Here is a 27,864-nt window from a genome sequence, read left to right as displayed (position 1 = left end):
ACAAAAAAAAAATGTTAAATTGGACCTTATGATTAATAAATAATTAAGGTTAGCAATAGTATCAATTTAAGGGATTGTTCTTGGCTTCGTAACATAATCTTTGAATGTTGAAAGGGAGTAATGAATCATGATTATGATTTTGATTTGGAGATTTTGATTTTGGTTGGTTACCGACTTAGCGTACAGAGTAATTACAGGCTGCCATTTGATTGTAGTCTATTTATCAGAATCTACCATTTTCATGTATCTCTCTCTTCACCGCTTTTTCTTCTCTCTCCTTCGATTCCCCTGCCAATTTTTCAGAACATTCACCTCTCCCACCATCTCCACAACCTTGTCAATGGCGGATTCTCAGATGCTTGACGATGTGGACGCCGACGACATTCCTCACGCATTCCTCTGCGGTGTCTGCCTGTCAGTTCTCTTTCTCTCTTTTCTTTCACTTTGATTTCTATGTGTTGGAATGATTTGCGATTGTTGGTTACTCGTTGCTTTATTTTAAACGTTTTTGTTGGAATGATGTGTTCGACTGAAGTTTCGTATTCTAAGCTTTAGGATTTTTGTTTCTTTGATTCTAATGCTGTTCGATGTTTGGTTGTATCCATGTGCGTGTCTTGTTTTGTTTTGATGTTCTATCGATGAGGTTAGGAATTGGAATAATCAATTATTCTCAATGGCTTCCCTGCCCCGAAATTTGCCGAGCTAATGATTTCTTGTTTTGGGTCATCTTCGATTTGTGATGTGCCCATATGTAATAGCTACGTTGTGTATTTTACATTTTCAATGTATATCCCCTTTAAAAGTGGCAAGGCCTTCAGGAAGGCTATCCTTATCAAAGGTTGTTTTTCTCAAAATCCCAGTTTGGGAAGCCTAGTGTTTTTCTGTATACTTGAATTTAGGGGTGGTTCATAGCCCTATTTCTTGTTTGGACCAAAAGCCACCCGGGTGGGTTGATAAATTACAGAATTGGACAAAATGTACTGGTCGTTGTCTTTTCATTTTGTTTAGGCATTGTTGTCATCTCTTAAATCCAAAATAAACATTCATTCTAAATTGTTGAGTTGGGGTTGACTGTTTTTCAGTTAATCTTTCAATAATCTGATGTCGGGGTCCCACATCGACTAATCCGGAAACTCATGGCTACCCTAAGGCTCCGACACGAGAGACATCAAATATTTTTCTTCTTATTAAGCTCACTTCAAGCTGGTTTGCACACTCACTGAAGTCATTGTAAACTTTAGAATCTGTTGACTTGTTGTTGACTATTCTTTAGCTTTTGAATCATTGATCACATCATAGAGTGGGACATTGCCTTTGGAATTTGTTCATGTTCAATACCATGATAAAGTGTAGGAATGACTTCAAATAACTAAAGAATGGTCAATATCAAGTCGGCACTTTTTAAGATCTCAGTAATGACTTCAAACAAGCATTGACAAGTTTGACAAGCTTTTTTCACTTCTATTGCCAAATAGTGGAGGTTCTTTTCTATTGCGTACTTATTTGTACCTGAATTATGACAAATAAATGTTTATATACTAGGCAATTTGTATAGCAGGCGTAGTTGGGAATAAAAAAAAGAATATTTTGTAAATTATTTAACTTCTTAGAGATGCATATCCAATGGGACCACAGTTTAAACTGGGTTTTCCTGGATTTTGGAGTAAAGTTAAACTTTGTATTGAGCATTACATGATCATGAGGTAATGGCTTATAGTATTATTAGAAACGAGAAACAAAAACCGGGACACTTGCACGGAGGTTTTTTATCTGTTGTTACTATTATTTGTCTTCATCAGTTCCTTCTGGCTAATTTAAGTTAGTTGTGAATTGCAGGGATCTTCTCTACAAGCCGATAGTGCTCTGTGAGTATAGTTAGATGCTGACTATAATTTTTTTTTTTTTTTTTTTTTTGGGAGGTGTCATCCTTTTATTCACTTTTGTTTTCTTCTATCCCAGCTTGTGGTCATATTTCATGTTTTTGGTGCGTGCACAAATCCATGAATGGTTTCCGTGAGTCCCACTGTCCAATCTGTAGGCATCCATATTATCACTTTCCAACCATTTGTGAGATGCTTCACCAATTGATCCTGAAGATTTATCCTGCAGTGTATAAGAAAAGGGAAAATCAAATACTAGGTGAGCTTTCTATTGTGTGCTGTTATCATGAATGTGCTAATGTCTGCCATGGCTGCAATAATGGCTGTTAAATACAAACATCTCAATGAGATACATATCGTATGAGCTGAGGTGTAATTGTTTTAGCCGTGAATCTGTTAGGTATCTACTCCGTCTGCACTCAGTAAAACCCAACAAAGAATAGAGCAAAAGACAGGGGAAGTCGATCCCTGTTTCGATGATATATTAAAATTTGATTCCCTCCACAAGTTATCAACGATATCAAAGTTGCTAAGCCAAAATAACACAAAGAAATGACAATGAGAATAGAAAAGATAAGAACAACCGCAAAACATCTTTCATGTTTTTGGTGTGTGCACAAATCCATGAATGGTTTTTGTGAGTCCCACTGCCCAATCTGTAGGCATCCATATTATCACTTTTCAACCATTTGTGAGATGCTTCACCAACTGATCCTGAAGATTTATCCTGCAGCGTATAAGAAAAGGGAAAATCAAATACTAGGTGAGCGTTCTATTGTATGCTGTTATCACTAATGTGCTAATGTCTGCCATGGCTGTTAAAAACAAACATCTCAAGGAGATGCATATCGTATGAGCTGAGGTGTAATTGTTTTAGCCGTGAATCTGTTAGGTATCTACTCCATCTGCACTCAGTAAAACCCAACAAAGAATAGAGCAAAAAACAGGGGAAGTCGATCCCTGTTTCGATGATATATTAAAATTTGATTTCTTCCACAAGTTATCAACGATATCAAAGTTGCTAAGCCAAAATAACACAAAGAAATGACAATGAGAATAGAAAAGATATGAATAACCACAAAACGCTTACACTTTCGTGAGAGCTGGAAATTCTCTCCAAACTTTCAGCCTTCAGCCAAATTCTTTTCTGCCTCACACTGAAACCCAAAATCCTACAAAAACCCTCTAAGCAGTCCCCACCTACATGGAACACAGCTTCTTTCGCCTAATTATCCACTTGTCCTCTGTGCATTTCGTCTAATTTCCTTCTAAGTATATGTGTAGTGGATGATGGTCTGTTCACTCAATGAAAAACATGAATTATTGAGGACTCAAATGATCGATCTACCTTATTGGTAGATGGAAACCAAGGCATAATTGTACTTATTATCTCTACTGCCTGGTGATTTGTTATGGTGATTTACTAATTGTGTAACCTACATAACTCATGAGAGTGCAACAACAAAATGAGGTAGGGAGTGCAATCAGTGATCGTGAAGAAATATAAACAATTGAAGAAGCATTGATCTGATGGTTGATCCAGTCGAGCTGTTACTTTTTGGAGAAGAAGAATATAAAACACTGGATTGAAATAAAAATAAACCCAGTCAATGTCAAAACTCAATAATATTTGCCATCTTGACCACAGATGGAAGTGAAATGAGTGTACATAGATTTAAAATGCATACCTCTTTTTCAGCGGCTTATCTATTTAATATACCTGCTCTTCCATTGACAAAAATGCTAGTGTCCTTGTTGTATTCCTTGATTAATTTAATAATTTATAAGATATATCTTATCTTCCCTCTTTCATATTATTTATTAATTATTTTTTTTTATCAATGATTATAATGTTTCATCGTGAAAAAAATAATTTAGAACGCTAATGATACATTATTTTATGCATTTTATGTTAAATATTAATTGTGTTGAAATACACGTAAATCTCGAACATATGATTTAATTAGTGGAACTATGTTCATGAAAATGATATTTTCTTAATGTCGGTTCAGCAAATGAATAATCATTCATTGTTGATTTTCTTTGAGTTTTTTGGTAGATTTATTTAAACCTTTTACCTTATTTCTGCACCTTTCTACTTTACTGTTTTATCCATTTAAATAATTTTCATTTTCAGAAGAGGAAAGGAAAATTGGCTTTTTCTCTCCACAATTTGATTCCCTTGCATGTGGCTCCCAAGCTGGTATAAAAGTGGAACACTTGGAAGATTCTGCTAACGGTGAGCTGAACACAATTACAAAAAATGATGACGTTGTTACTGAGTTAATATTAGAAGAAACTTCTGAAGTTGTTAGCTCTAGTTCCGTTAAAAGCCTCAATTCTCTTCAAGATCCTTGTGCTCAAAAGACTCAAAACCAGGAGAAGATTTCAGTTGCTGATGTGCTATGTCAAGCGTGCACCCAATTGCTCTTCCGACCTGTGGTTCTTAACTGTGGCCATGGTATATATGATCTTTTTTCATCCATGTTTGAGCTTGCATTCTATTTTATCTTCAATTTTCTAGGAAAAGTATTTGTTTAACTATCGGGGTTATTTCAATTTTCAACTTTAATACCATTCCTAATATATCTCGACTCCAATGCTAAAAACAAGAAGGTTTCAATAGAACTTATTTTCTTATGTTTACAGCATTTTGTGAGAGTTGTATCAACTCGCAAGTTGAGACACTCGAGTGTCAAGTTTGTCAGTTTGTGCAACCAAGGGGATTTCCAAATGTCTGTTTGGAGCTTGATCAGTTTTTGAAGGAACAATTTCCTGAAGAATATAGCCTCCGAAGAGACTCAATTCAACTTGTCCTAGCCAAAAGTATCAAGCATGACAGTCCAATTTCCTGTATGTTTATTTACACTTGCTTAATTAGTCGTTTTTAATATTGTGGCATTTGTGTTCTTTGATTAATCTATTATTGGTGCTTTTATTAGTGCTTGCTATTCGTTTCATTCTGCTTCTCCTTTTTCTTTCTTACTTTCTAGTTCATGTATTTATTGCACTTTTGTTTGTGCTCAGCTTGTGCGGGCTGAAGGTAGTTTTAGCTGTCCAAAATATGTAATTGTTAGAGATTGTAGGAAAATTTCTTTGTGAAATGAAATCATTTTGAATAGCATGTTGTATCCATTTATTTCTGGTATTTCTATATAATCTTTGAAGTGATGGAATTTACTTTGTTTCAAAGCTTACCTGTGTTTTTAGGTCCATTTATTTGAAAGCAGAGCTGCTCGGCTACCATCCATGCTTTATTCATTTATTTTATATTGGTAATTTCAGGAAAACAAGATACTGTACACATGTAGGAATTTTAAAATGATGGTTTTATTTACAATTTTATTCTTCAATCCTTTGTAAGGGTAGAAATGTACTTATAATACTTGATGCCGGATTGTTGCTCTACAATATTGTAAATGATTCATTAATACAAAACTAGTCTGTATAACATCAGTTTGGTTTATTTACGTTTATTATTTGCTTCCAGGTTCCAATGAAGAGGGTAAAAAGGGAAAGGATCTACCAAGATGGGGTGAAGTTGCTTCTAAAGTGCATTATGGAGTTGGCTGTGATTCTTGTGGGGTAATTTCCTTATATTTCCACCATTTTTATCATGCTGTCAATGTGGTGTAGCGTAAAGAATAGAAGGAGAGAGATCTCCAATAATAAAATTAAAGTCTTTATCATGAATCAAAAGTTATCAATACTAGAAGACAATCCCGATTTTTAGACATTTGGAAGGCAAACTAATCCTAATCCTAATAAATCAAAAAAACTAATCCTAATTCTAATGAACCAAGGAAACTAATCCTTATCTTAATCAATCAAGGAAACTTATCCTAGTCCTACTAATCAATTAAGGAAACTTATCCTTGATGCTCGGCTTGAACAAGGCTCTAGCTTTTAGCCTCGACATTTACTCCTCCCTTGAAGAAGTTCATGTCTATGTGAAAATGGGTTGAGGATTAAAGTCTTTAGCCTTATATAATGATTAGATAGATAATATTAATTTGCTTCCATTTTCTTCCATTTTCCGTTTAAATTGTGACAATTTGAACCTTTACTACTCGATAAAATTTACACTATAAGTCAATCCTAATCATCGATAGTAGTAAGGTTAAAGATATCCTTTTTGAATTTTAAGTAGCAATTGACAGGTTTTTGGTTTAGGATTTTTTGTTTGTTTGTTAATTTTTTGTTTTTAATAATACTTTTATGACTATTACGTTCAACAATACTTGGACATACCAATTAAGGATTTCAAGAATATTTTAATCAAGTTTGAAGCTTACACCTCTTTAGGAGGAGTCTTTAGCCTTTTCACACATTGCTTATTGTTTGAGATTTTTGTTGTTGAAGATAAAACCCAAACAAAAAATGGAATAATATGAAATATAAGTGATAGAACTGCAATATAACCATTTCAGATTGAAAGGTATGCTCTCTCCTCTCTCTTTTCTCCCCTCTCCTTTTTCCCTCCTCCGATCGTAGTTCCGGCGTTTACTCTTCTTGCTCATCAGTTTTCAAACCTTGTTAGCATTTGTGTTTTTGCTAAGATGGAAGTCGAAAGCTGTAAAGTTCTAAACTCCTTCTACTGCATCTGGTTCGAAAATGGCTTCTTTCAAATTGAGGACGTGGAGGTTCAAAAGACCTTGACAATAACGAAAACTCAATTGATATGGTTTATGGACCCCATCTCAGATCTAGATGTGCTGTATGGCCGGCAACAGGGGGTTGCTCATTCATCCATGTCCTTTTGGGCTATAAAGCACCGAAACTCTTAAGATGGCGAAGTGCCGGTGTCGGAAAAGTGTTGGACACCGACACGCTGCCGACATGTGTCCGACATGCCAGCTGGCGTGTCGGGTATTTTATTATTATTTTTTAAATTTCCGACACGCCCCGACACGGTTGGACACGGTTGGACAGGGCTGCGACACGTTCAGGACATGTCACCTGCAAAATTAGAATGAAAAAACAAGGAAACTGCCATTTTTAAGCCTAAAAGCCCATCCCAAAATCTTGTAATAACAGCCTAGTCCAAAAATTAGCTTTTAGGGTTATTGTGTTTTTTCTTTTAATTTCTCAAAATCTCAAATCAGATTCCACTTCTGCCCAGCCTTCATTCCATTCCTTAAACCTTCTAGCCAACAATATCCATACCTCCACGCCCAAAACCTTCATTCCTTTGACCTTCCACGCCCAAATGCACTCCATGAAGTCGGCCACACCTCCACACCCAAAACTCCACGCCCAAACGCACTCCACGATAGTCGGCCACACCTCCACGGCCAAACCTCCGTTAGTCATTGGACGGTTAGTCATCTTATGACTTATGACATTGGACCATTAGTCATCTTATCTATTATCATTATTTTCATGAATTGTATGGTTGTTAATGATGTATTTAAATGGAATATTTCACAATGTGTTTATTGCACGACATATATTTAATTTTTTTAATAAAAAAACGTGTCCCTGACGTGTCGTGTCCTACTTTTTTGAAAATCGGCGTGTCGCCGTATCGGTGTCGCCGTGTCGCTGTCTGTGTTTCTTAGCTTTCGGGAGACTCACAACAAGGGTGGCACTCTTTCCTCAAGATACTAAATGGCTTCCAAATGAAACATGAGTATATGGAATGGCTAAAGAGTCATTCTTCTGTCTTGAGCCCCCAATTGCAATACTCACAAGTCCCGAAGGAGAGCTCATCTCAACCACAGAGAGCAAGCTACGCTGATAAGGTGAAGTCAACAAGTTCCACAAGCTCCTCTGTTTTAGGAAGGGAAAAACAGAGCAATAAGAACAATAAGGAAAAGGGCAGCTGAAAGCCTCTGTTTTGACATCAGAAAAACAGAGCACAAGATCATACTGGGTGCAAAAAAACAGTTTTTAAAAAAGATTTCGATAATTTTTGAGGATCATTTCAAGGCTGTTCGTCTTTGACGAATGGTAAGAGATTTCCAAAGTCCTGAAGTTTTTCTTCCAAACCAAATTAATCATTAACCCGTTGTTTGAAGACAATGCATTGATCAAATTGGATCAAGGATCATTGGGGGAGTTCATCAAGAGCCTGGGAAAATGGCAGCAAATAGGATCGTATCATTTAATGTATGAAAAATGGAACAAGTTTAAACACAGTTGGCCATTGAAAATAAAAGGTTTTGGAGGGTGGTTAAAGATTAAGAATCTTCCTCTGGATTATTGGTGCAGAAAAACCTTTGAAGCAATAGGAGACCACTTTGGAGGATTAGGAAACATAGCAGCAGAGTCACTCAATCTAATCAATTGTTCCGAAGCTCAGATACAAGTTAAAAGCAATCTTTGTGGTTTTATGCCGGCTACAATAGAAGTTATAGATATCTCTAGACACAACATATTGTTAAATTTTGGTGATATCAAAAGTCTTGATCCTCCAGCCATTACTAAAGACCGACTATTAATGAAGGACTTTTCCAATCCTATAGTCTTACAGAGAATCAAACAAGTCATGATTGATGAAGTGGATGAGATTTGTAATTTAACTAGTTTGGATTATTTGAACTCAATTTAAATGACTCCTTCATACTCAAGAAATCCTTTTGGCACGATAAATCAGAAAGTTCAAAATTTATTGATTCCACCCGTACCGGAGAAGACGACCTCCCCCACCTCGAAAGACCAATCGATTCGACCAACATTAGATGATAGTGTGAACACAACTAGACAAGACGAAGAGTCACAATTAAAGAAGAGAGAGAAGGAAACCAGCGCCAACTGTGCAAATTTAAAATGGGCATCCCAAGCATCCCTTGATAATAATTGCAAAGAGAAAACGGTAGCTGAAGAAACACATGATATTCTACGCCAGATTTCTCAAAAGACGGAGACTACAAACAACTTTTCTGTTCCCCTAGAAGACAGAATTGATCAAGCAAGGAAAAGCAGTTATCCTAAAAAGTTTCCAGCTAGCACTTCAAACAAATCCCCTCTATCCCTAGCTCCTCGTCCAGTATCCAAAAAGCATTCAAAATTATTTAAGCCGTTCCCCAGACACTTTACAAGAAAACAAACCTCCTTCATCAACTCCTGGTCACTAATTGTGAATCCGGACTTATTAGAATCCTATTGTATCAAAACCCAATTACCTGATGCACAAAACAAGAGGTCAGATCATACTTTGTTTAATAAAAAAAATTTCAACAATCTGATTTTACAATCCCAGGCTCTAACGTTCATTTTGTGCGAGATATTCCGGATTGCAATGTAAAAAAGAATCAACTGAACGTCGTCTTGATGATGCAAAGTCGAGGGGATCCGAGTGTCGAAAAAAATTGGTTTAGGTAAATATCTAATGCGCTCCCTGTCATGTTGACTATTATCCAAAATCAAGTAAGGAAGTCCTTTGCTTGACTTGGCTGGCGTGCATTATACCTACACCCTTTGCAGACCTTGCTTGAAAATCGAGAGAAAACGGATTAGTTAGAGCTAGCAGAGGCTAGAGCTGCATATGATCCATTAGTGGCAGAGCCAGATGCACACTCCAATCAAGATTCAGACAGTGAATCAATAGTAGTGCGAGCAGCGAAGAATTTGATAATATTGATGCTGAAGACTCACAGAAGGAAGAAGAGTTTTTGAATAATCCAGACATAGACATTGGTGATTTATTCTGGGAAGATAATATTGCGGAAGCGGAACCAACTAGATTCTCAACTATTCAACCCATAAAAAAGGAAAAAGTTCCTTAAAACCTGCTTTCAATAACAGAAGCCTGTGATATCACATTTGGTTAGCTACCAAAATCAGGGATTCAAATTAGAGTGCTTAACTGTTGATAAAATGAAAATCCTTTCATGGAACACAAGGATACGACAATTTCAACATCATGCCTTTCATGGAACACAAGAGGACTTGGAGATCCAGTAAAAAGGATGACAATTAGAAATCTTATAAAAAAAATTAATCCCGATATGGTACTATTACAAGAAACCAAAAGGGAGGTTTTCAACATGAAGTTCATCAAATCCTTATGGAGCTCGAAAGAGATTGGATGGGTTAACACAAAGGCATTTGGAAGATTAGGGGCATCCTAACAATATGGGATGAAAGCAAAGTAACAGTCACTGAAGTATTGAAAGGAGGTTACTCACTGTCTGTTGAATGCAGAACAATTTGCAAACAAGTTTGTTGGATCACAAACGTCTATGGCCCAACTGATTATAGGGAAAGAAAACATATCTGGCCGGAGCCATCCTCTTTATCTGACTACTCTACTGATCCATGGTGTATTGGTGGTGATTTTTGATGAAAAAGAGAATCAAGAAAGAACACAGTTTACGTGGAAAACCCTAGAATAGGGAGAAAAAACCACGATAGAGACTTATTTTTTATTATTGTTCTGATACACAGAATACAAAGGAACAGACTAAATAAATAGACAATGGGAAACCCTAGGTGCATAAGAAATTATAAAAATGCCCCTAGGTTAGCAGGCTATTTTCGACACTCCCCCTCAAGTTGGGGCGTAAATATCAATAAGGCACAACTTGCTGACACAATAATCAAAGCTTTGTCTGAGCAACCCCTTTGTGAGCACATCTACAACTTGCTGACTTGAAGGAACATAGGAAATGCATATGCTTCTGTTGTCCAGTCTCTCCTTGATGAAATGTCTATCAATTTCGACATGTTTGGTTCTATCATGCTGAACTGGATTATTTGCAATACTTATTGCTGCCTTATCGTCACAAAATAGTTTCATCGCAAGCTCATTGTCTTGATGAAGATTTGACAACACTTTCATCAACTAGATTTCTTCACATATCCCTAAATTCATAGCCTTGTATTCAGCCTCATCGCTACTTTTGGCCACAACTCCCTGTTTTTTACTTCTCCAAGTCACTAGATTACCCCAGACAAAATTGCAATACCCAAATGTTGACTTTCTATCAACAACAGACCTTGCCCTGTCAGAATTGGTGTAAGCTTCAATGCATCGTTTATCGGACTTTCTGAACATCAAGCCCTTACCAGGAGTTCCCTTCAAATATCGTAGAATGCGCTCAATTGCTGTCATATGTTCCTTTAGCCTGCATAAGCTGACTGACAACGCTAACTGCATAGGATATATCAGGTCTCGTGTGAGATAGGTAGATCAATTTCCTAACCAATCTCTAATACCTTTCTTTGTTGACAGGGACATTGTTACCTGTATTACTAAGCTTTGAATTATACTCTACCTGGGTGTCAACAGGTTTACATCCAATCATACCTGTCTCTTTGAGTGAGTCAACAGTGTACTTCCGTTGAGACACTGAAATCCCTTCTTTTGACCGAGCCACTTCCATTCCGAGGAAATACCTCAACTTTCCAACGTCTTTAATCTCGAACTCTTTGGCCATTTTTTCTTTAAATCTCATAATCTCAGCATCATCGTCACCAGATAGCACAATATCATCGACATAAACAACGAGAACTGCAATCTTCCTTGAAGTTGACTTGTTTATAAATAGTGTGTGATCCGAGTGTCGTTGAGTATACCTTTGTCCTTTGACAAAAGTGGTGAATCTATCAAACCAAGTCCTCGGGGATTGTTTCAACCTATATAGAGACTTCCTCAGTCAGCACACTTGGTGTTTGAATTGATTCTCGAAATCGGGGGAGGACTCATGTAGACTTCCTCTTCAAGTTCTCCATTGAGGAATGCATTCTTTACATCTAGTTGATGAAGAGACCAATCCTTGTTCACAACAACGGACAATAATACCCGGATAGTATTAAGCTTGGCCACGGTGAAGAACATCTCAGAGTAATCCACTCCAAAGGTTTGAGTAAAGCCTTTGGCAACTAGCCTGGCCTTGTATCGGTCAATCGTTCCATCAGACTTATACTTTATAGAAAAACCCATTTGCATCCAACTGTTTTGTGCCTTTTGGGTAGAACCACCTGATCCCATGTCCCGTTTTTCTCAAGAGCCCTCATTTCTTCCATAACTACAGCCTTCCATTGAGGAGTTTCCATTGCAACATATATGCTACTTGGTACCATCACTGTATCTAGCTGGTGGTAAGGGCTTGAACTCGGGTGATAGGTTACTGTACATCATGTAACTGTGCATAGGGTACTTTGTACATGATCGAGTGCCTTTTTTCAGGGCTATAGGGAGATCAAGAGATGCATCACGATCTTCCATCCTGTCAAGTTTCCCACTGTGATTGGTTGTCTGCTCAACGGGGGTTTCACCTTCAGAGGTACCCTCCATATCATCATTTTCTGGAATTATTTCCTTATTATTATTTTCAGCTGTCTCTGCCATGGTTCCCTTGGCGGTACTATCAGCACCTTCTTTGTCGTTTTTCTTTCTACCATCGTCAGTCTCAGCACAAGGATCAATAACATTAGTTTCGGTAATACACATAGCTGATGCTGGGTTTGACTCATGGACCGGAGCCGGAGATACGACGGGTGGTAATGCTTATACCCACGTTGGTGGAGAGGATACCCAACAAAGACACTTTTCAACACAAGGGGTGAATTTCGTGCGATTTGGACCATGGGAATGAACAAAGGCAACATAACCAAATACCCGGAGTGGTACATTTGAGATCAAACGAGTGGTTGGATATGACTCTTTAAAACAATCCAATGGATTGTGAAAGTTAAGGACGTGAGAAGGCATGCGATTGATTAGGTGAGCGGCAGTGAGAATAGCATCCTCCCATAGGTAGGACGGAAGAGATGTGGACAACATCAAGGAACGGGCGACTTCCACCAAATGACAATTTTTCCCATCGGCTACTCCATTCTGTTGAGGGGTATAGACACACGAACTTTGGTGGATAATTCTTTTAGAGGTGAGGAAGTCCCGGAAAGAGGCGTTAAAAAACTCCCGCCCATTGTCATTTCTCGGAATTCCAATTTTTGCGTTAAATTGGGTTTCTACAATAGTGTAGAATTGCTGGAATACTGACGACACCTTGGACTTATCAGTGAGAAGAAAGACCCAAGTAAACCGAGTGTGGTCGTCTATAAAGGTGACAAACCTGCGTTTTCCTGTGGAGGTGGTAGTTGATGAGGGACTCCAGACGTCACTGTGAACTACGGTGAAGGGTCTGGACAGTTTGTAAGGCTGAGAATGAAAGGAGACACGACTCTGTTTGGCCCGAATACAAACATCACAGTTTAAAGAAGATATATTAATATTTTTTTGAAAAGGAAACGAGTCTCTTTATTCATTAAGAAAATGAATCGAGACTAATGCTCAATTTACAAGGAATTCGTAAGGATCAGCAGGTGCACCCAGGCATCTCAACTAGGTTGACACCCCTTTAGCACCCCTCATCACATCCTAACTCTAGAAAGCCTTGAAAATAAGCAATACATGAATTGATAAAAAGAAGAACTGAAAAATCATTACAAAAGACAACCAAAGACGACTAAAAACAAAACATGAGAACTTCAGAAAGCTGGAGAAAGGAAGGTGTGCCAATTTTGACTGATTTCCTGGCTGGAATATGCTGCATAGGCTTTTGAGAGGGAGCACCATAGTGATGCTTTCAACTTGGCAGCTTCAAATCTTGAGAACCACGGGGTTTCCTTGTCTTGGAAGACTCTTTGGTTCCGTTCAAACCATAATTCAGATAGAACATCCTTGACAGCATTGACCCACAGAATCTGGTGCGATTTCTTGACAGCTGGCCCTATCAACAACTGCTGCACATTTAGGCTAAATTCTGCTCCAAAGGACCAACTCAAATTGAAGATATTGAAGAGCGAGAACCAGCAACTTTGTGCATAAAACGCAGTTAAAAAAAAGGTGTTGTTGGTCTTCCCCATTCTCCTTACACAAAACACATATTGGGGGAGAGAAAATGAGAGGCAAGCTTCTTTTGCAGCACACTTGAGCAGTTTAGGGACCCAAAAACCATTATCCAAAGGACTATGTTTATTCTCCTTGGGCTTTTTGATTTCCAAAGAGCTTCAAGAAGTAGAGGATCCATTCGGGGGGCTTTGCAAAGAAAGTTGGATAAGGATTTGACCGAGAAGGATCCATTGGTTTCCAAAGACCAAAACCTTGAATCCGGGCAATCTTGCACCTTTAGGCTAGAGATGAGGCTTAACAATTCTTGAAAATCTGAAATCTCTTCATCTTTTAAGTGCCTCCTAAAAGAGATGTTCCAAGAGTTGATGGTGTGGTCCCAATGCTCTCTCACAGAGTCATTTGAATGAGTGGCCAATCTATATAATCTAGAAAATCTAGATGAAAGGGGAAGATTGCCCACCCAAGTATCTAACCAAAAGCCAATATTAAGCCCATTGCCCAAGACAAACATAGACAGATTTTCCACTATCAACCAAGCTCTTGAAATGCTGATCCATGGGCTTCTAAGGCAGCCCACTGCTTTACCGGAAGTGTGATCTCTTGAAATGCTACTGCTATGTATACTTTTGACCACTCTACACCCAAAAGGAAGAGCTTTCCAGCTGGAATCTCCAGCCCCATTTTGCTAAAAGAGCTAGGTTTTTCTCTTTTAAGCCACCCAAACCGAGGCCACCTTCTTCATAAGATTTGGACACAAGTTCCCATTTGGCTAAATGATTTAGTTTGCCCCCTTTGTGGCCTTCCCAAAAGAAATTCCTCAATGTTCTTTCTAAGATTTGCAACACTTTATTAGGAATCAAGAAGGTAGACATGTAATAAGTGGGGAGGTTTGAGAGTACCGACTTACAAAGGTTGCTCTACCTCCTCTTGAAATGTTGTATCTTCTCCATTTATCAAGAGTTCTTTGAATTTTATCAATAACAGGCTGCCAGAAATCAGTCTTCTTCGGATAACCTCCCAAAGGAAGTCCTAAATAGAGAAAGGGAAGTTGCTCTGCTTTACAATTGAACTTTTCTGCCCACTTATCCAGCATGTCTTGGTCAATGTTTATACCACAAAGGGATAATTTCTCCCAATTAATTTTCTGTCCAGAACACCATTCAAAGAGGTCAAGAGTAGCTCGAAGAGATTCTAACATATCATCATCATATTTACAAAAAATAAGGGTGTCATCGGGAAATTGCAAAATAGAAACGTGGACTTGATCTTTTCCAACCAAAAAACTTTCAAAGCGATTTTTCTCATGCAACCGGTTGATTAAGGCATTTAAGACTTCTCCCACAAGGATGAAGAGGAAAGGAGAAAGGGGGTCTCCTTGCCTAATTCCTCTAGATGCCACTATCCTTCCACGAGGCCTTCCATTGATAAAGATGGAAAATTTTGGATTGGTGATGCATCCCAAAATCCAAGATATCCATTTTGAGCTGAAATTCTTTCCAATTAGGACTTTTTCAAGGAATGACCAGTTCACTCTATCAAATGCTTTCTCCAAATCAAGCTTTAGAAGCCATCCTTTCTTCCCTTTCGATCTATAGTCCTCGACTGCTTCATTTGCAATTAGGATGGGGTCTAGGATCTGTCTTCCTTCGATAAATGCACTTTGAGTGGGGGGCAATTATGCTTGGCATGATCCTTTTTAGCCTCTCCGCTAGGACCTTTGCTATTATCTTGTACAAGAGGGTGGTGAGACTAATTGGTCTGAAATTTTTGACTTTCACTGCATCAGTAATATTGTGAAACAAATGTGGAAATAGATATTTCATGTATTGTAAATTCGGATACCCTAAGCGAAAATGCCACAACATAAAATTATTCTCAGAAGTAGAAAAATTTAAAGAAACGAAACTGGTCTTATAATCATCCTTAGAGGAAGTATCATCTGTTAGGAAGTAGAGCCCCCTATCGTGTCGGGCAGTGCCAATCATCGTCTTGAGCTCAAATCCTGAAATAAAACAGAGTCGGTAAAAAAAATGCCTGACAACTCAGATCTCTTGTAATTTTACTGATAGATAATAAATTATACGAAATTTTAGGAACATGCAATACATCACCAGTACCAAACCCTCAAACGGAGAAAGATGGCCTTTCCTTGGAACAGGAGCAAACGATCCATATACAATTCTAATCCATTCATTACCAGCACTGGGACAGTATGAAAGAAATTGATCAGATGAGCCAGTAAGATGATCTGTAGTCCCTTGAGTCAACAATCCAAGTTTTTTTTACCATTAATACTAATAAGGCCAAAAGATTGAACCGTACCTGATTGCACAATAGCACTTATCCCAATTGCACTTAAATTGATCTTACTATCAGTCAGAGGTTGATGCTAGGGATTCTCATTTGTCGAGTCACTCACTCGAGCACATCCAGGGTTTGACTTGTCATGTGACTGACGATGTCTACTGTTTGGAAGTCACCCATGTAGCTTCCAACATTGCTCTTTTGTATGCCACTTTTTGCAGTGCTCACAGACAGGAGGGGGTTTCTTATTGCCATCAGAGCCGAATGATTTTGTAGCAAAGGCTGCAACATTAGTTGAAGTAATAACTAGGTTGTTCATAGCACTCGATCTGTCCTCTTTCAGCTGTATTTCTGAACATACCTCTATGAGAGAGGGTATAGGGCGTTGGCCCAATATTCGACTTCGAACAACATTGAATTTAGAGTTTAACCCAGCTAAGAAGTTATAGACTCGATCAACTTCCTCAATCTTTAAATATTGAGCCCCATCTTGTGTGCAATTCCAGACGATTTCTCGACACAGGTCCATCTCTTGCCATAACATGGACAGTTTATTAAAATAAGACGTTACATCTATGGTCCCTTGTTTGCAATCGTGGACATGCTTGCGTAGAGTGTATAACCGTTTTGCATTCTGCCTTTTTGAGTAAAGTTTCTGCAAAGCATCCCAAATATCCTTGGCGGTTGTAGCGTAAAGTAATGGTCTGTTAATTTGGGGTTCCATACTGTTAACAAGAACTGACCGTAACAAGGAATTTTCCCCTTTCCAGATACGTTCTTGAGGATCACCCGGTTCAGGTTTTGGTATCTCCCCCGTCAAGTATCCAAATGTATGTCTCCCCTCCAATGCCATTCTGATTGATTGTGACCAGGAAAAATAATTCTAGCCATTCAACTTTTATTCAACGACGAACCCTACAGAATTTTCAATCGAGTCAGACAAATAATTTGTATTGGGTAAAACAGAGAAAGAGTTTACCGGATTCTCAGAGTAGATCGGTAGGTTGGCAGAGAAATCTGGTTGTGGATTTGTGTCAAGAATTGTTCCGAAGTCTGCTATTTGTTGTTGGAGATAGGCAAAACGACGTCGAAGCTCACTAGGGCATTGGGCCGCGTCACTACTGCTTGGTGCGGCTGGACCTTTTTGTTCAACGGGTAGAGGCATGGTCACGGACGATTGGGATTGGAAGGAGTCAGCCGCGGGAACCCAACTTCGATCATCGACTGGCGCGAAAGGGAGCTGCGAACGGCCGCCGGCTGGAGCTGTCACGAACGGAGGTTGCGACCGAAGTGAACCCACCGCGTAACCCTGGAATTGACCGTCGGCTGGGCTTGGCACGTGCGGAAGCTGCGAACGAGAAGGTCTAGCCACGAACTCTGGGTATTGCTCATCGGCTGGGCTCGACGCAATCTACTGAAGAACGACTCTGATCGGCTGGGCTGGGCTTCGGTCATTGGTTGATGCTCCAATCTAGGATGGAGGAGTTGGCTGGTGGAACCAGTTGAGGCAATGCGGCTTGGAGGTAGCGCTCGACGACTGCCTGAATGGTTGCTATGATATCGACGTTTATGGCTCCACCGATTCCCATGAAGGCTGCTGAAGAAAATTGTGGTTGATTCTCGTCAATGACGGCTAGGGTTTCGTCCCCTTGCTCTGATACCATAATGAAAAAGAGAATCGAGAAAGAACATACAGTTTGCGTGGAAAACCCTAGAATAGGGAGAAAAATCACAATAAGGACTTATTTTTTTATTATTGTTCTGATACATAGAATATAAGGGAACAGACCAAATAAATAGACAATGGGAAACCCTAGGTGCATAAGAAATTACAAAATCGCCCCTATGTTAACAGGCTATTTTCAACCATTTTTATGTAACTAGATGGCTTCAAGATAGATTCCCAGTTGGAAGAATGACAAAGGGTATGAAAAAATTTAACATTTTCATTTAGGCTAATAGCTTGATGGAAATTCCTTTTTCCAACGGAAGATTCACATGGGTGAGAGACAATAATGTGGCTTCACGCTCAGTTATAGATCGATTCTTTGTTTCGAAGGAATGGGATGAAATCTTTGAAAACACAAGACTGTCAAGACAGGTTCGGTTATTCTCTTAACCATTTCCCTCTTTTATTGGAAGCTGGAGCATTTGAATGGAGGCCTTCTCCATTCCGCTTTTGCAACAGTTGGCTGCACAACAAAGACTGTCGCTGGTTAATTGAAAGAACATCGAGTACATTCCACTCTCAAGGCTGGGTTGGTTGTGTAATATCTTCGAAGCTGAGAAAATTAAAAACAATGTTGAAAGAATGTTCTACGCTGTTGAAAGTTAGATCCACATGAGGTGTGTAACTAAAAAAATGCTAGTAACTATCTGAATGACTAAACAAAGACCTGCTAACGGACTAGGACAAAAAGAAACGAAGTGACTTAGACAAATTTCTTTGTGGCCAAAGTCGTGATGATGTGGCAAGCGGTGCCAAACAAAATACGGGCGCTACTGCTGGCGACTCCACTGGGGAGGTGAACCAGAGGAAGGCAACCCTCGCCCTTTCCGGAGTATTTGGTTTGTGTTCAGCGGGGCGCTACAAATTAGAGAAGAAAGTTACCAAGTTAATGAGAAAATAGAAAAGAAAAGAAGAGAAGAGTACATTCTTGAGGAATTAGAAAGAATGGAAATAGTCGATGAAGACTTTGAAAGCACTGATATTGACCTGAACTTAAGGCTGTCCTTAAAAGCAGATCTACTGGAAATTCTCAAAGCAGAGGAAATTCTCAAAATAGAGGAAAGGAATCTGTTACAAAAAAGTAAACTCAACTGGTTAAAGCTAGGGGATGAGATCACCAATTTTTTCCATCGGTTTCTAGCGGCAAAGAAGAGGAGGAATCTGATTTCAGAGCTCTTAAACGATCAAGGCACTCCAACCAAATCCTTCCGGGAGATTGAAGAGATGATTTTGAATTTTTACGATCAAGGCTTAATACCGTTACTGTTTGATTGGACCAAGGTAACAACAGCCTAGAATATCAGTCTAACAGCCTGGTTTTCAGAAGAAGAAATAAGATATGCCTTGAAGAATCTTGGAAAGAACAAAGCTCTGGGGCTTGACGGATATATAGTTGAATTTTTCATAAAATTCTGGAAATACTTCTTAGGGGATTTCAAGCAGCTCTTTGGAGAATTCTATGGAAATGGGAAGCTGAATGCTTGTGTCAAGGAGAATTTCATATGCTTAATTCCAAAGAAAGAAGATGTGGTTTTGGTCAAAGACTTTAGACCCATTAGTCTCACCACCTTTAACATACAAAATTGTGGCAAAAGCCTTAGCCGAGCGACTAAAGAAAATTATGCATGATATCATAGCACCCACTCGAAGTGCCTTCACGAAAGGAAGGAAAATCTTAGATCCGATTCTCATAGCCAATGAAGTAGTCGAAGATTATAGAGCTACAAGGAAAAGTGGGTGGATTCTCAAATTAGACATGGAGAAAGCATTTGATTGGGTGGATTGGACTTTTCTTGAAAAGGTCCTAATTGGAAATTTTTTTGATGCAAAATGGATAACATGGATGATGGGCTGTATCACAAATCCAAGATTCTCTATATTCATTAATAGAAGACCAAGAGGCCAAATTATAGCTTTAAGGGGTGTTCGTCAAGGGGATCCTCTATCAACCTTCCTTTTCCTTTTGATAAGTGAAGTATTGAGCTTGTTAATAGCAAGGCTTCATGAAAAAGGCTTATTTGAAGGTTTTCTGGTTGGGAAGGAAAAAGGTTCATGTGTCTATCTTACAATTCGTGGATGATACCATGGTTTTTTGCAAATATGATGTACAAATGCTTGATAATATGAGGAAAATCATAGAATTATTTGAATGGTGCTCGGGGCAAAAAGTAAATCGAGAAAAATCAGTGTTAATTGGAGTTATTTTAGACGATCAAACAGTTATCACAGCAGTTGCAAGACTGAATTGCAAAGTAGGCAAATTGCCTTCCACATACTTTGGATTACCCTTGGGAGGCTATCCAAAGCAAGTCTCCTTTTGGCAACCGGTCATTGACAAAATACAAACCAAGCCGGACAAATGGAAAAGGTACAATCTATCAAGAGGGGGAAGAGCAACACTCTGTGAGTCCATTCTTTCTAATTTACCCACTTACTACATGTCCTTATTCCTCATGCTGGAAAAGGTAGCTAATTCAATAGATCGATTGATGAGAAATTTCTTTTGGGAAGGGCACAAAGGGGGTAAAATTAATCATTTGATAAAATGGGAGATAGTCTCTCGAAATCAAAAGGATGGTGGATTGGGACTTGGTGGGCTAAAAAAGAAAAACTTGGCATTACTTGCCAAATGGGGTTGGAGATTACTTTAATGAAGAAGATTCTTTTGGCACCAAGTTATTGGAAGCATTCATGGAAAGGACTTTTTTATTTGGCACACCGCAGGAAAAGTTAATTTAACTCTTAGAAGTCCTTGGATTAGCATTTCAAGAGCATGGGTTAAAGTTTTGACGCCTTAGCACTTCAGAAACTTGGAAATGACAACAGAATCAGATTTTGGTTGGATTCTTGAGCAGACAAACTGCCTCTAAATGTACTCTTACCCAAAAATATTTAAGATTGCTCTCAATCCACAAGGATCAGTAGCAGAACATTGGGATTTCACTCATTCTTTATGGTAAGTGGTCCTTATAAGACTCTTGAAAGAAGATGAACTAGAGGAATTTCAGGGTCTTATTGGGTGGATCTCAAGGAAAAAGGTGATAGACAGCCTTGATTCTCGATTCTGGTTGCTAGAATCAGGGTACTTTTTCGGTCAAATCATTGGCTAATCATCTCCAAATCTCATCCCTGCTGGAAAAAGACTTAGAAAAGGCAATTTGGAAGACCAAGAATCCGCGCCGGGTTAATATTATGATTTTTGGATCCTTACATTCTATCAAAAGGGACTTCTTTGGAATGGGGATCCTGCAAATAGGGGTGCAAGGAAAAATTGGAAAACTGAAAAAACTACTTAAACCGACCAAAACTGCTTGTCGGTCGGGCCAAAACCGTTCGGTTTGGCAGTTTGGGTTTGAAAATTAAAAAACCAAAATTTTTGGATGGGTTTTAACAAATAACAAATCAAATTAAATCGAACCGGCTGATAGTAGAAATATAATAAACTTCAGATAGCCAAAAGCGTGAGGTTAGTGTAGTTGGTTAAAAGGTGTAACTCTAACACCTTGTGTTCTGAGTTCAAGACGTGGGGTTTGCAAAGTTTTATTTTGGTGATTTGATCCTCAATTGTTACTCACACGGCCCATTCAATCCATTGTTAGTGTTCCTCTCCAGCAGAGATGGAAAAACTGGATTGAGGCCCAACCCACATTATTCTCCTGCCTGATAGCAAAACGGTGAACCGCTGATTTGACCAAACCAGCGGTTGGTTAGTTTGGATGGTTCGATTTAAACCTATATGCAGTTTGGTTCAATTTCTTATATTTCTCAATAAATTTGACAGTTTGGTTTCAGTTTTACACACAAACCGAGCCGGACCAAATTTATTACACCCCTACCTGCAGAAGACGCTTCTTGGCTGAAAAGGCCTTTTGAGGAGGAGGTAGGGGGTGCCCAGAAGTATTCTTGTCAAATGGCTTTAGCAGTGAATTCCATAAAAGAACTTGGTAAATCAAATATGAGTTTTGTCTTGTTCCAATATTCACGAACACCCATCTTAATTCTTACCTATTGGAGAACTTCATTTTCTCAATTAAGAAGGCGCTGGAGTTGAAGATTATCGGCCAACTACTAGATTTATGGGATTTAGATGACAGGTTCCAAGGTGCTCATTGAGAGGTTTCAAAAAGTTCTTAGTATTATGATATCAAGAAATCAGATAGCATTAATGGACAGGAGGCAAATTGTGGATTCAATCCTAATCAACGAGGTAGTTGATGAAAGAAGAAAATTGCAGATAAAGGGATGGCTTTTCTGGATTGAATTGAAAGCATATGATACTGCGGATTGGGTATTGTTAATTACAGGGTTGGGGAGAAACGGTTATGGAAACCGGTGCTGATGTGATATATGGATGCATTTCAAATTTTAAATTCCAGGCCTTCTGAATGTTAAGCTAATAGTAAGTATCGTGACATCTAGCAAGCTGTGAGATAAGGAGGTCCATTATCCTTGTACTTCTCTTTTTGATATTTTAGGGTGTTTTAAGCAAATTTACTGATAGTGGCTTTGAGCGGGGACTACTAGGAGAATATCGAGTTGGAAAGGATATATCTCTCACCATGCATTTGTGGATGATACTATTTTATTTTGTGATACTGATAGAATCCAGATAGGTAACTTGTTTTGTATGTTAACTGTTAAGGCTATATGAATATATCTTGGGCTTAAAAGTTAATCATATAACATCCTTAGTGTCTGTTAGTCTGTTATAAACTATAAAGCACCGACACTCCTAAGATGGCGAAGTGTTGGTGTCGGACACCGACACGCCCCAACACGTCGCCAACACGTGTCCGACATGCTAGAGCGTGTCAGATATTTTATTTTATTTTTTTAATTTCTGACACGCCCCGACACGGCTGGACACAGCTACGACACGTTCAGGACACGACACCTGCAATATTAGAATGAAAAAACAAGGAAACGACCATTTTTAAGCCCAAAACCTTATAATATAGCCTAACCCAAAAATTAGCTTTTAAGATTATTGTGTTTTTTCTTTTAATTTCTCAAAATCTCAAATTAGATTCCACTTCTGCCTAGCCTTCATTCCATTCCTTCGACCTTCCAGCCAACAATCTCCACACCTCCGTGCCCAAAAGCACTCCACGCCCAAAACCTTCATTCCTTCGACCTTCCACGCCCAAACGCACTCCACGAAGTCGGCCACACCTCCACACCCAAAACTCCACGGCCAGACGCACTCCACGACAGTCGGCCACACCTCCACGACCAAACCTCTATTAGTCATTAGACCGTTAGTCATCTTATGACTTATGGCATTGGACCGTTAGTCATCTTATCTATTATCATCATTTTCATGAATTGTATGGTTGTTAACAGTCTTTAAATGGAATATTTCACAATGTGTTTATTGCACGGCATATATTTAATTTTTAAATAAGAAAAAAGTGTCACCGACGTGTCGTGTCCTACTTTTTGGAAAATCGACGTGTTGCCGTGTCGATATCGCCATGTCGCATGTCGGTGTCCGTGCTTCTTAAGTTATAAACATGGAAACAAGTGAAATTAAGAAGTTGGATGATGAGTTGGGATGTACTCAAAGTGTACTTCCTATATCTCAGCTGGATGTGCATTGGGGGATAATCCTAGAATGATGGTGCCTTGGAACTGGTAAGAGAGAGGGTGCGAACAAAACTTAATGACTGGAAAGAACTGTTGGCTATGAAAGGTGGTCATTTTACTTTCACTGAAGCAATCTTTAGCTATAACTTACCTGCCTATTACTTGTTCGTTTTCAAGTTGGCCAGGTGGCACTTATCCTAATATGAGAACTGTGGGACTTCTTGAGGGGAGCCAAAAAAGAAGAAAGATTGGGCGTCCTAGATAGGTGGGGTGTTATTTTCTTATTTATAAAATTGAGTTGGTGGTTGATAGTCTTAGACAGAATGTTATGGGACAATTTTCATCCTTCAGTGTTGACATGGGACACCAAACCTTTTGGAAAAGAGAGATGGATTGGTGCGGGTTTCTGATTCTTTTGAAGACAGGCTTGGAGTCTAATGGCTAGACGGAACCCAGAGAATGGGGGTTGAAAATTTTTAAAGGTATTTAGAATTGCTAATTGTGTGCAACTGGATAGAGGGAAAGGTAGGACAATTAGGATCTTCCCTCTACAGACCTTTATTTCAGTAAGATCGCTCTTTCTAAGCTTGTAGGTAAAATATTCAGTTCGGTTGAGGAGATTGCTTCAGCTTTATGGAAAGGGGAGGTGCCTCACAAAGCAACCTTCTTTGCTTGGACAGTTGATCATGAAGGAGTTAATGCTAGTGATAAAAGTTTGAAGAAGATGCTCGAAACCAAGCTTCTGCTTTATAAAGATGATTAGGAGTTGATGGAGGTTGAAAAGGTAGATAATTGTTTCTCATAAAAAAAAAAAAAAAGAAAGAAAAGAAATGTTAGAAAATAGTATAATTCAGTTAATTTTAGTTTAGCTATTAATTTTAAATCAATTAGTGCTTAATTAGTAGTTTGGATTTATTTATTTATTTATTTTTTATTAATGTTACTGAAAGGCTATATATAGCCACTCTTATAACTGTAACGGAGCTTTTGAATATTATTGGAATAGAATTTTGTTCTTAGTGAGTGTTCTATCGACCTTATAGATGGATTTCTCTTATTTAACCATGAATTTGGTCTAATCTCAAATCTGCTGGCATTAATTGATATTAGAGCTCTTAAGTGTTCTACGGCCACGTCCATATTCATCAACACACCTTCATCATACTCCATCTAAACATTCTGAACCATCCAAACCAAAAAGTTTTAAAAAAACCACACTCATCCGATTTGTAGCTAATGAACTTAGAAAACTTTGTAAAAGATTAGATGTTCTCTATATACCCTTTCAAACTCTTACCAAATCAGTCAAATGAAATACAAGGCTAGAGACTACGAATACGAGGGTGGAGATGAAGTAGACGACAGTTATGGAGAAGTGAATATGATGACATTGAAGAAATCAAAGAAGACAATGCTGATATAATAAACATAACTGTAGAATAAGACATTAGGAATGACGAGGAAGTTGAAGAAAAGGAAAACAAAGGTGATGACAGTTTCGGAGAAGGGCACACCACACCAGATGTTGCAGGAACGTTGGAGAGGTTAACCTTCTTGGCTTCATCAAAGAGGTTTGTTTTGCTGCTGTGGAGCCGCAGGACACTGCAGTCTCTTTGAAGGATGTTGATTTGTTGGAGGGGGACGCTTATGCCGTTGCAGCTTCATTGAAGGAGCATTTACTCACCGCTGCAAAATCGTGGAAGAAGGCATCGACTGCTTCTGCCACGTTGTTGACGAAAGAGGGTGGCTGGCAGTTCCCATTGATGAGGAAAGTCAAAAAAGGAAGAGGGGGGAACTTTGGTCTGTTTTAATAGAAGCCCTAAATCCAATTAAGATTAATAAAGACCTTAATTACAATTCACATGGAGCAAGTCCACCTATTAGTTTGGTTTGATATAGGTGCTATTTGGTTTTGCCTTTTTGGTTTATGGTTTTTTGTTTTTTGAAAATTAAGTTCATAAACACTATATCTACCTATTAATTTCTTTGTTTTATTATCTACTTTTTAGGAATGTTTTTAAACTTCAAGCCAAGTTGAGAAAAAAAAAAGTAGTTTTTTGAAAACTTGTTTTTGTTTTTGGAATCTAGCTATGAAAAGGAAATGGTGAGAAAACAAACAAGCATAATTATTGAAAACCATAAACCAAAAACAAAAAAGTAATCAACCAGACCTTAGTTATTTATTTATGTTATTGTAAGGCTATAAATAGCCACTTGTAGATTTGTAATGGAGTGTTTTTTCTACTTTTTCCCTTTTTTTTCTTAAATTTTTATGTAAAAGAAACCGTAAGATTTTATTGATTAAATGAAATAATAAAATGATGAAATTCTTTACAATGGATTACAAAAAACATATCCAATTAGTCATGAGAGTAGATATATTATAATAACAAAAGTGGCTCAATTCACTCCAATTTAGCTATAAGTGGTTAATAGAAGGAACAAATGATTGGATATTATGTTCCTTTTCTGGGAAGATATGGTAGTTGCACTCCAACCAAATAGACCATATACATACTCGAATGAAGTTCAGCCAAAGGATCTTTTTCTCCTTCTTGAAAGGGGGTGTCCGCTGAACATAAGAGGTAGAATGTCTTGTTTGAATATTTAATGAAGTTTTTGAATATTATTGAAATAGAACTTCATTTTAGGGAGTGTTCTCCCAATCATAGGGATGGATTTCCCTTATTTAGCAATCAGCAACGGATTTGGCCCTAATATGATCAAATCCGGAGTTAGTCAGATCACCTCTTATTTCTTTGTCCCATTAGTCTGAAATGTTGGCATGTTCTCCCATGAATTCCCGATTGCTCTCTGGTCTTAAACCAAGGGTAAAACAGAGCCCAACTCCAATGCTATTTGAACATTTGCTGAGAAAGGAAAGGAAAATATGCTGTGTGCGCCATTTGGGTGGCTTGAAGTAATAATGGGCTTAATGAAAAGGAAAGGGATTGCAAGTGTTTGACTTGACTTGGTTTCGTTTTGTGTTCATTTTCCAATTATTTTTGTACTTAGCCTCCTTTTGTTCATTACCCTAAGTCAAGTGTTTGACTTGACTTAGTGTATGTTTGGTAGTGATTTTAAAATTATCAAAATCATTTTTGTCATATCCAAAATCACTCCAAAATTAATTTAATTTAATTTTACATTTATAAAATATAACTTTCATCTCAACGATTAAAGTCATGTTTCAGAATGATTTTGAAAATGCTAAAAGTGATTTTAACTATTTAGAATCACTCCCAAACATACCCGTAGTATACCTCATAAAATAGTTGCATTTCATACACCGCGGACTTGATGAATAGATTTATGGAGATTACTCAAACAGATAGCCTCAAATGGCCTATAGCTCTTCTGTCTGAATTGAAAATGGGGTCCAGATATTGAAACTAGTTTGCAGATTAGAATTTGATTGCCAAGTGATCACTTTGTTACTGACAGTAGTATTCTCTTAACATACACTGCAGATGTATCCCATCATTGGCGATAGATACAAGTGCAAGGATTGTCTTGAGGAAATAGGTTTTGACCTCTGTGGTGACTGCTACAATACACGTTCAAAGCGTCCTGGTCGGTTCAACCAGCAACATAGACCAGAGCACAAGTTTCAGCTTGTACGTCCTCAAATGTTTCATAATATGAGGTTGGGGGTAGTGACTGAAATGTTAGAGGAAGGTACTACAACCTTTATTATTGGTAATGATGAAGGTTCGGATAGCTCGGATGACATAGGTGCTATTCTCGAATTATCTAGTGATGCTCGTGAGAGTGATGAGGACGATTCCGATGTTGATGGTAGAACTCAGACAAACTCCAATGACAATAGACCTGATCAAAATTACTGTTAACCTACTTAAAATGTTAAAATGTCTGGACTCGAAATACGACATTGTTCCGTATGAGGTTTCCACTCTGGTTTTCGGAACACGATTTCTTTCTCTAGTGTCTGGATGATCCATAAACTGAAATTTCTATGTTTGTTCCAGGCCAGATGAAAAAAGAGGCATAAAAAACTTCACATCTATGTACAGAAAAGGGTCCCCTAATCTTCAAAATTTAGCTGCTTCCTCTTCCTCTCGAATATGTATGGACAATGCAGAGGCAGCTGAGGCTAGTTTCTTGTTAAATAGCAACAGCCAACTTGTAGTATATATGGTGGACATTCATAAACATTTTCTGAGCAAACTTGGAAAGTGAGATTTTATTTTTGTTTGTAGTGTTCTTGCACCAATAGTTTATCTCTCTGTTGATGCACAGGCAACATAAATATTTTACATCTTTTAAAGTTATATTATATATTCAGATGATTAATTGATTATGTTGTTTGGATTAAAATTTCAATTTAGTTCCTAATATTTTAGAAGTTTCAACTTTTATCTTTATGCATCGATTTGTTTAAATAATCAAGTTTTCATGAACATACAATTTAGTAGAAGTATTCATTTATTATTATTATTTTTTTTTTGTAGTCATGATAGTTAAATGTTTTATTAAAATCATTCATAGTTACCAAATTATATAGTTAATTTAAATGTGACTTAAAAGTTGGATTATGATAA

At 38.1% G+C, this 27,864-nt stretch overlaps 1 protein-coding gene across 2 annotated transcripts; it reads left to right on the top strand.

Annotated features, from left to right (window-relative positions):
- On the top strand, positions 1-27,623 carry PRT1 (proteolysis 1). Of its 2 annotated transcripts, XM_039021813.2 has the most exons (7): positions 1-414; positions 1,837-1,865; positions 1,960-2,139; positions 4,018-4,341; positions 4,530-4,733; positions 5,371-5,465; positions 26,773-27,623. In XM_039021813.2, the coding sequence occupies exons 1-7, from the start codon at positions 242-244 to the stop codon at positions 27,151-27,153; spliced, it is 1,386 nt and encodes a 461-aa protein (XP_038877741.1). In that variant the 5' UTR covers positions 1-241; the 3' UTR covers positions 27,154-27,623. The 2 variants fall into 2 exon arrangements, with proteins under 2 accessions (XP_038877741.1, XP_038877742.1); XM_039021814.2 differs by lacking the exons at positions 1-414; positions 1,837-1,865; positions 1,960-2,139 and adding an exon at positions 2,472-2,643.
- The last annotated feature ends 241 nt before the right edge of the window (positions 27,624-27,864 follow it).

This window comes from Benincasa hispida, chromosome 9, assembly GCF_027475165.1.
Source record: "Benincasa hispida cultivar pf3 chromosome 9, pf3_genome.v1.1, whole genome shotgun sequence".
Classification (NCBI taxonomy): Eukaryota; Viridiplantae; Streptophyta; class Magnoliopsida; order Cucurbitales; family Cucurbitaceae; genus Benincasa; species Benincasa hispida.
This window is presented reverse-complemented; position numbering and strand designations above follow the sequence as displayed.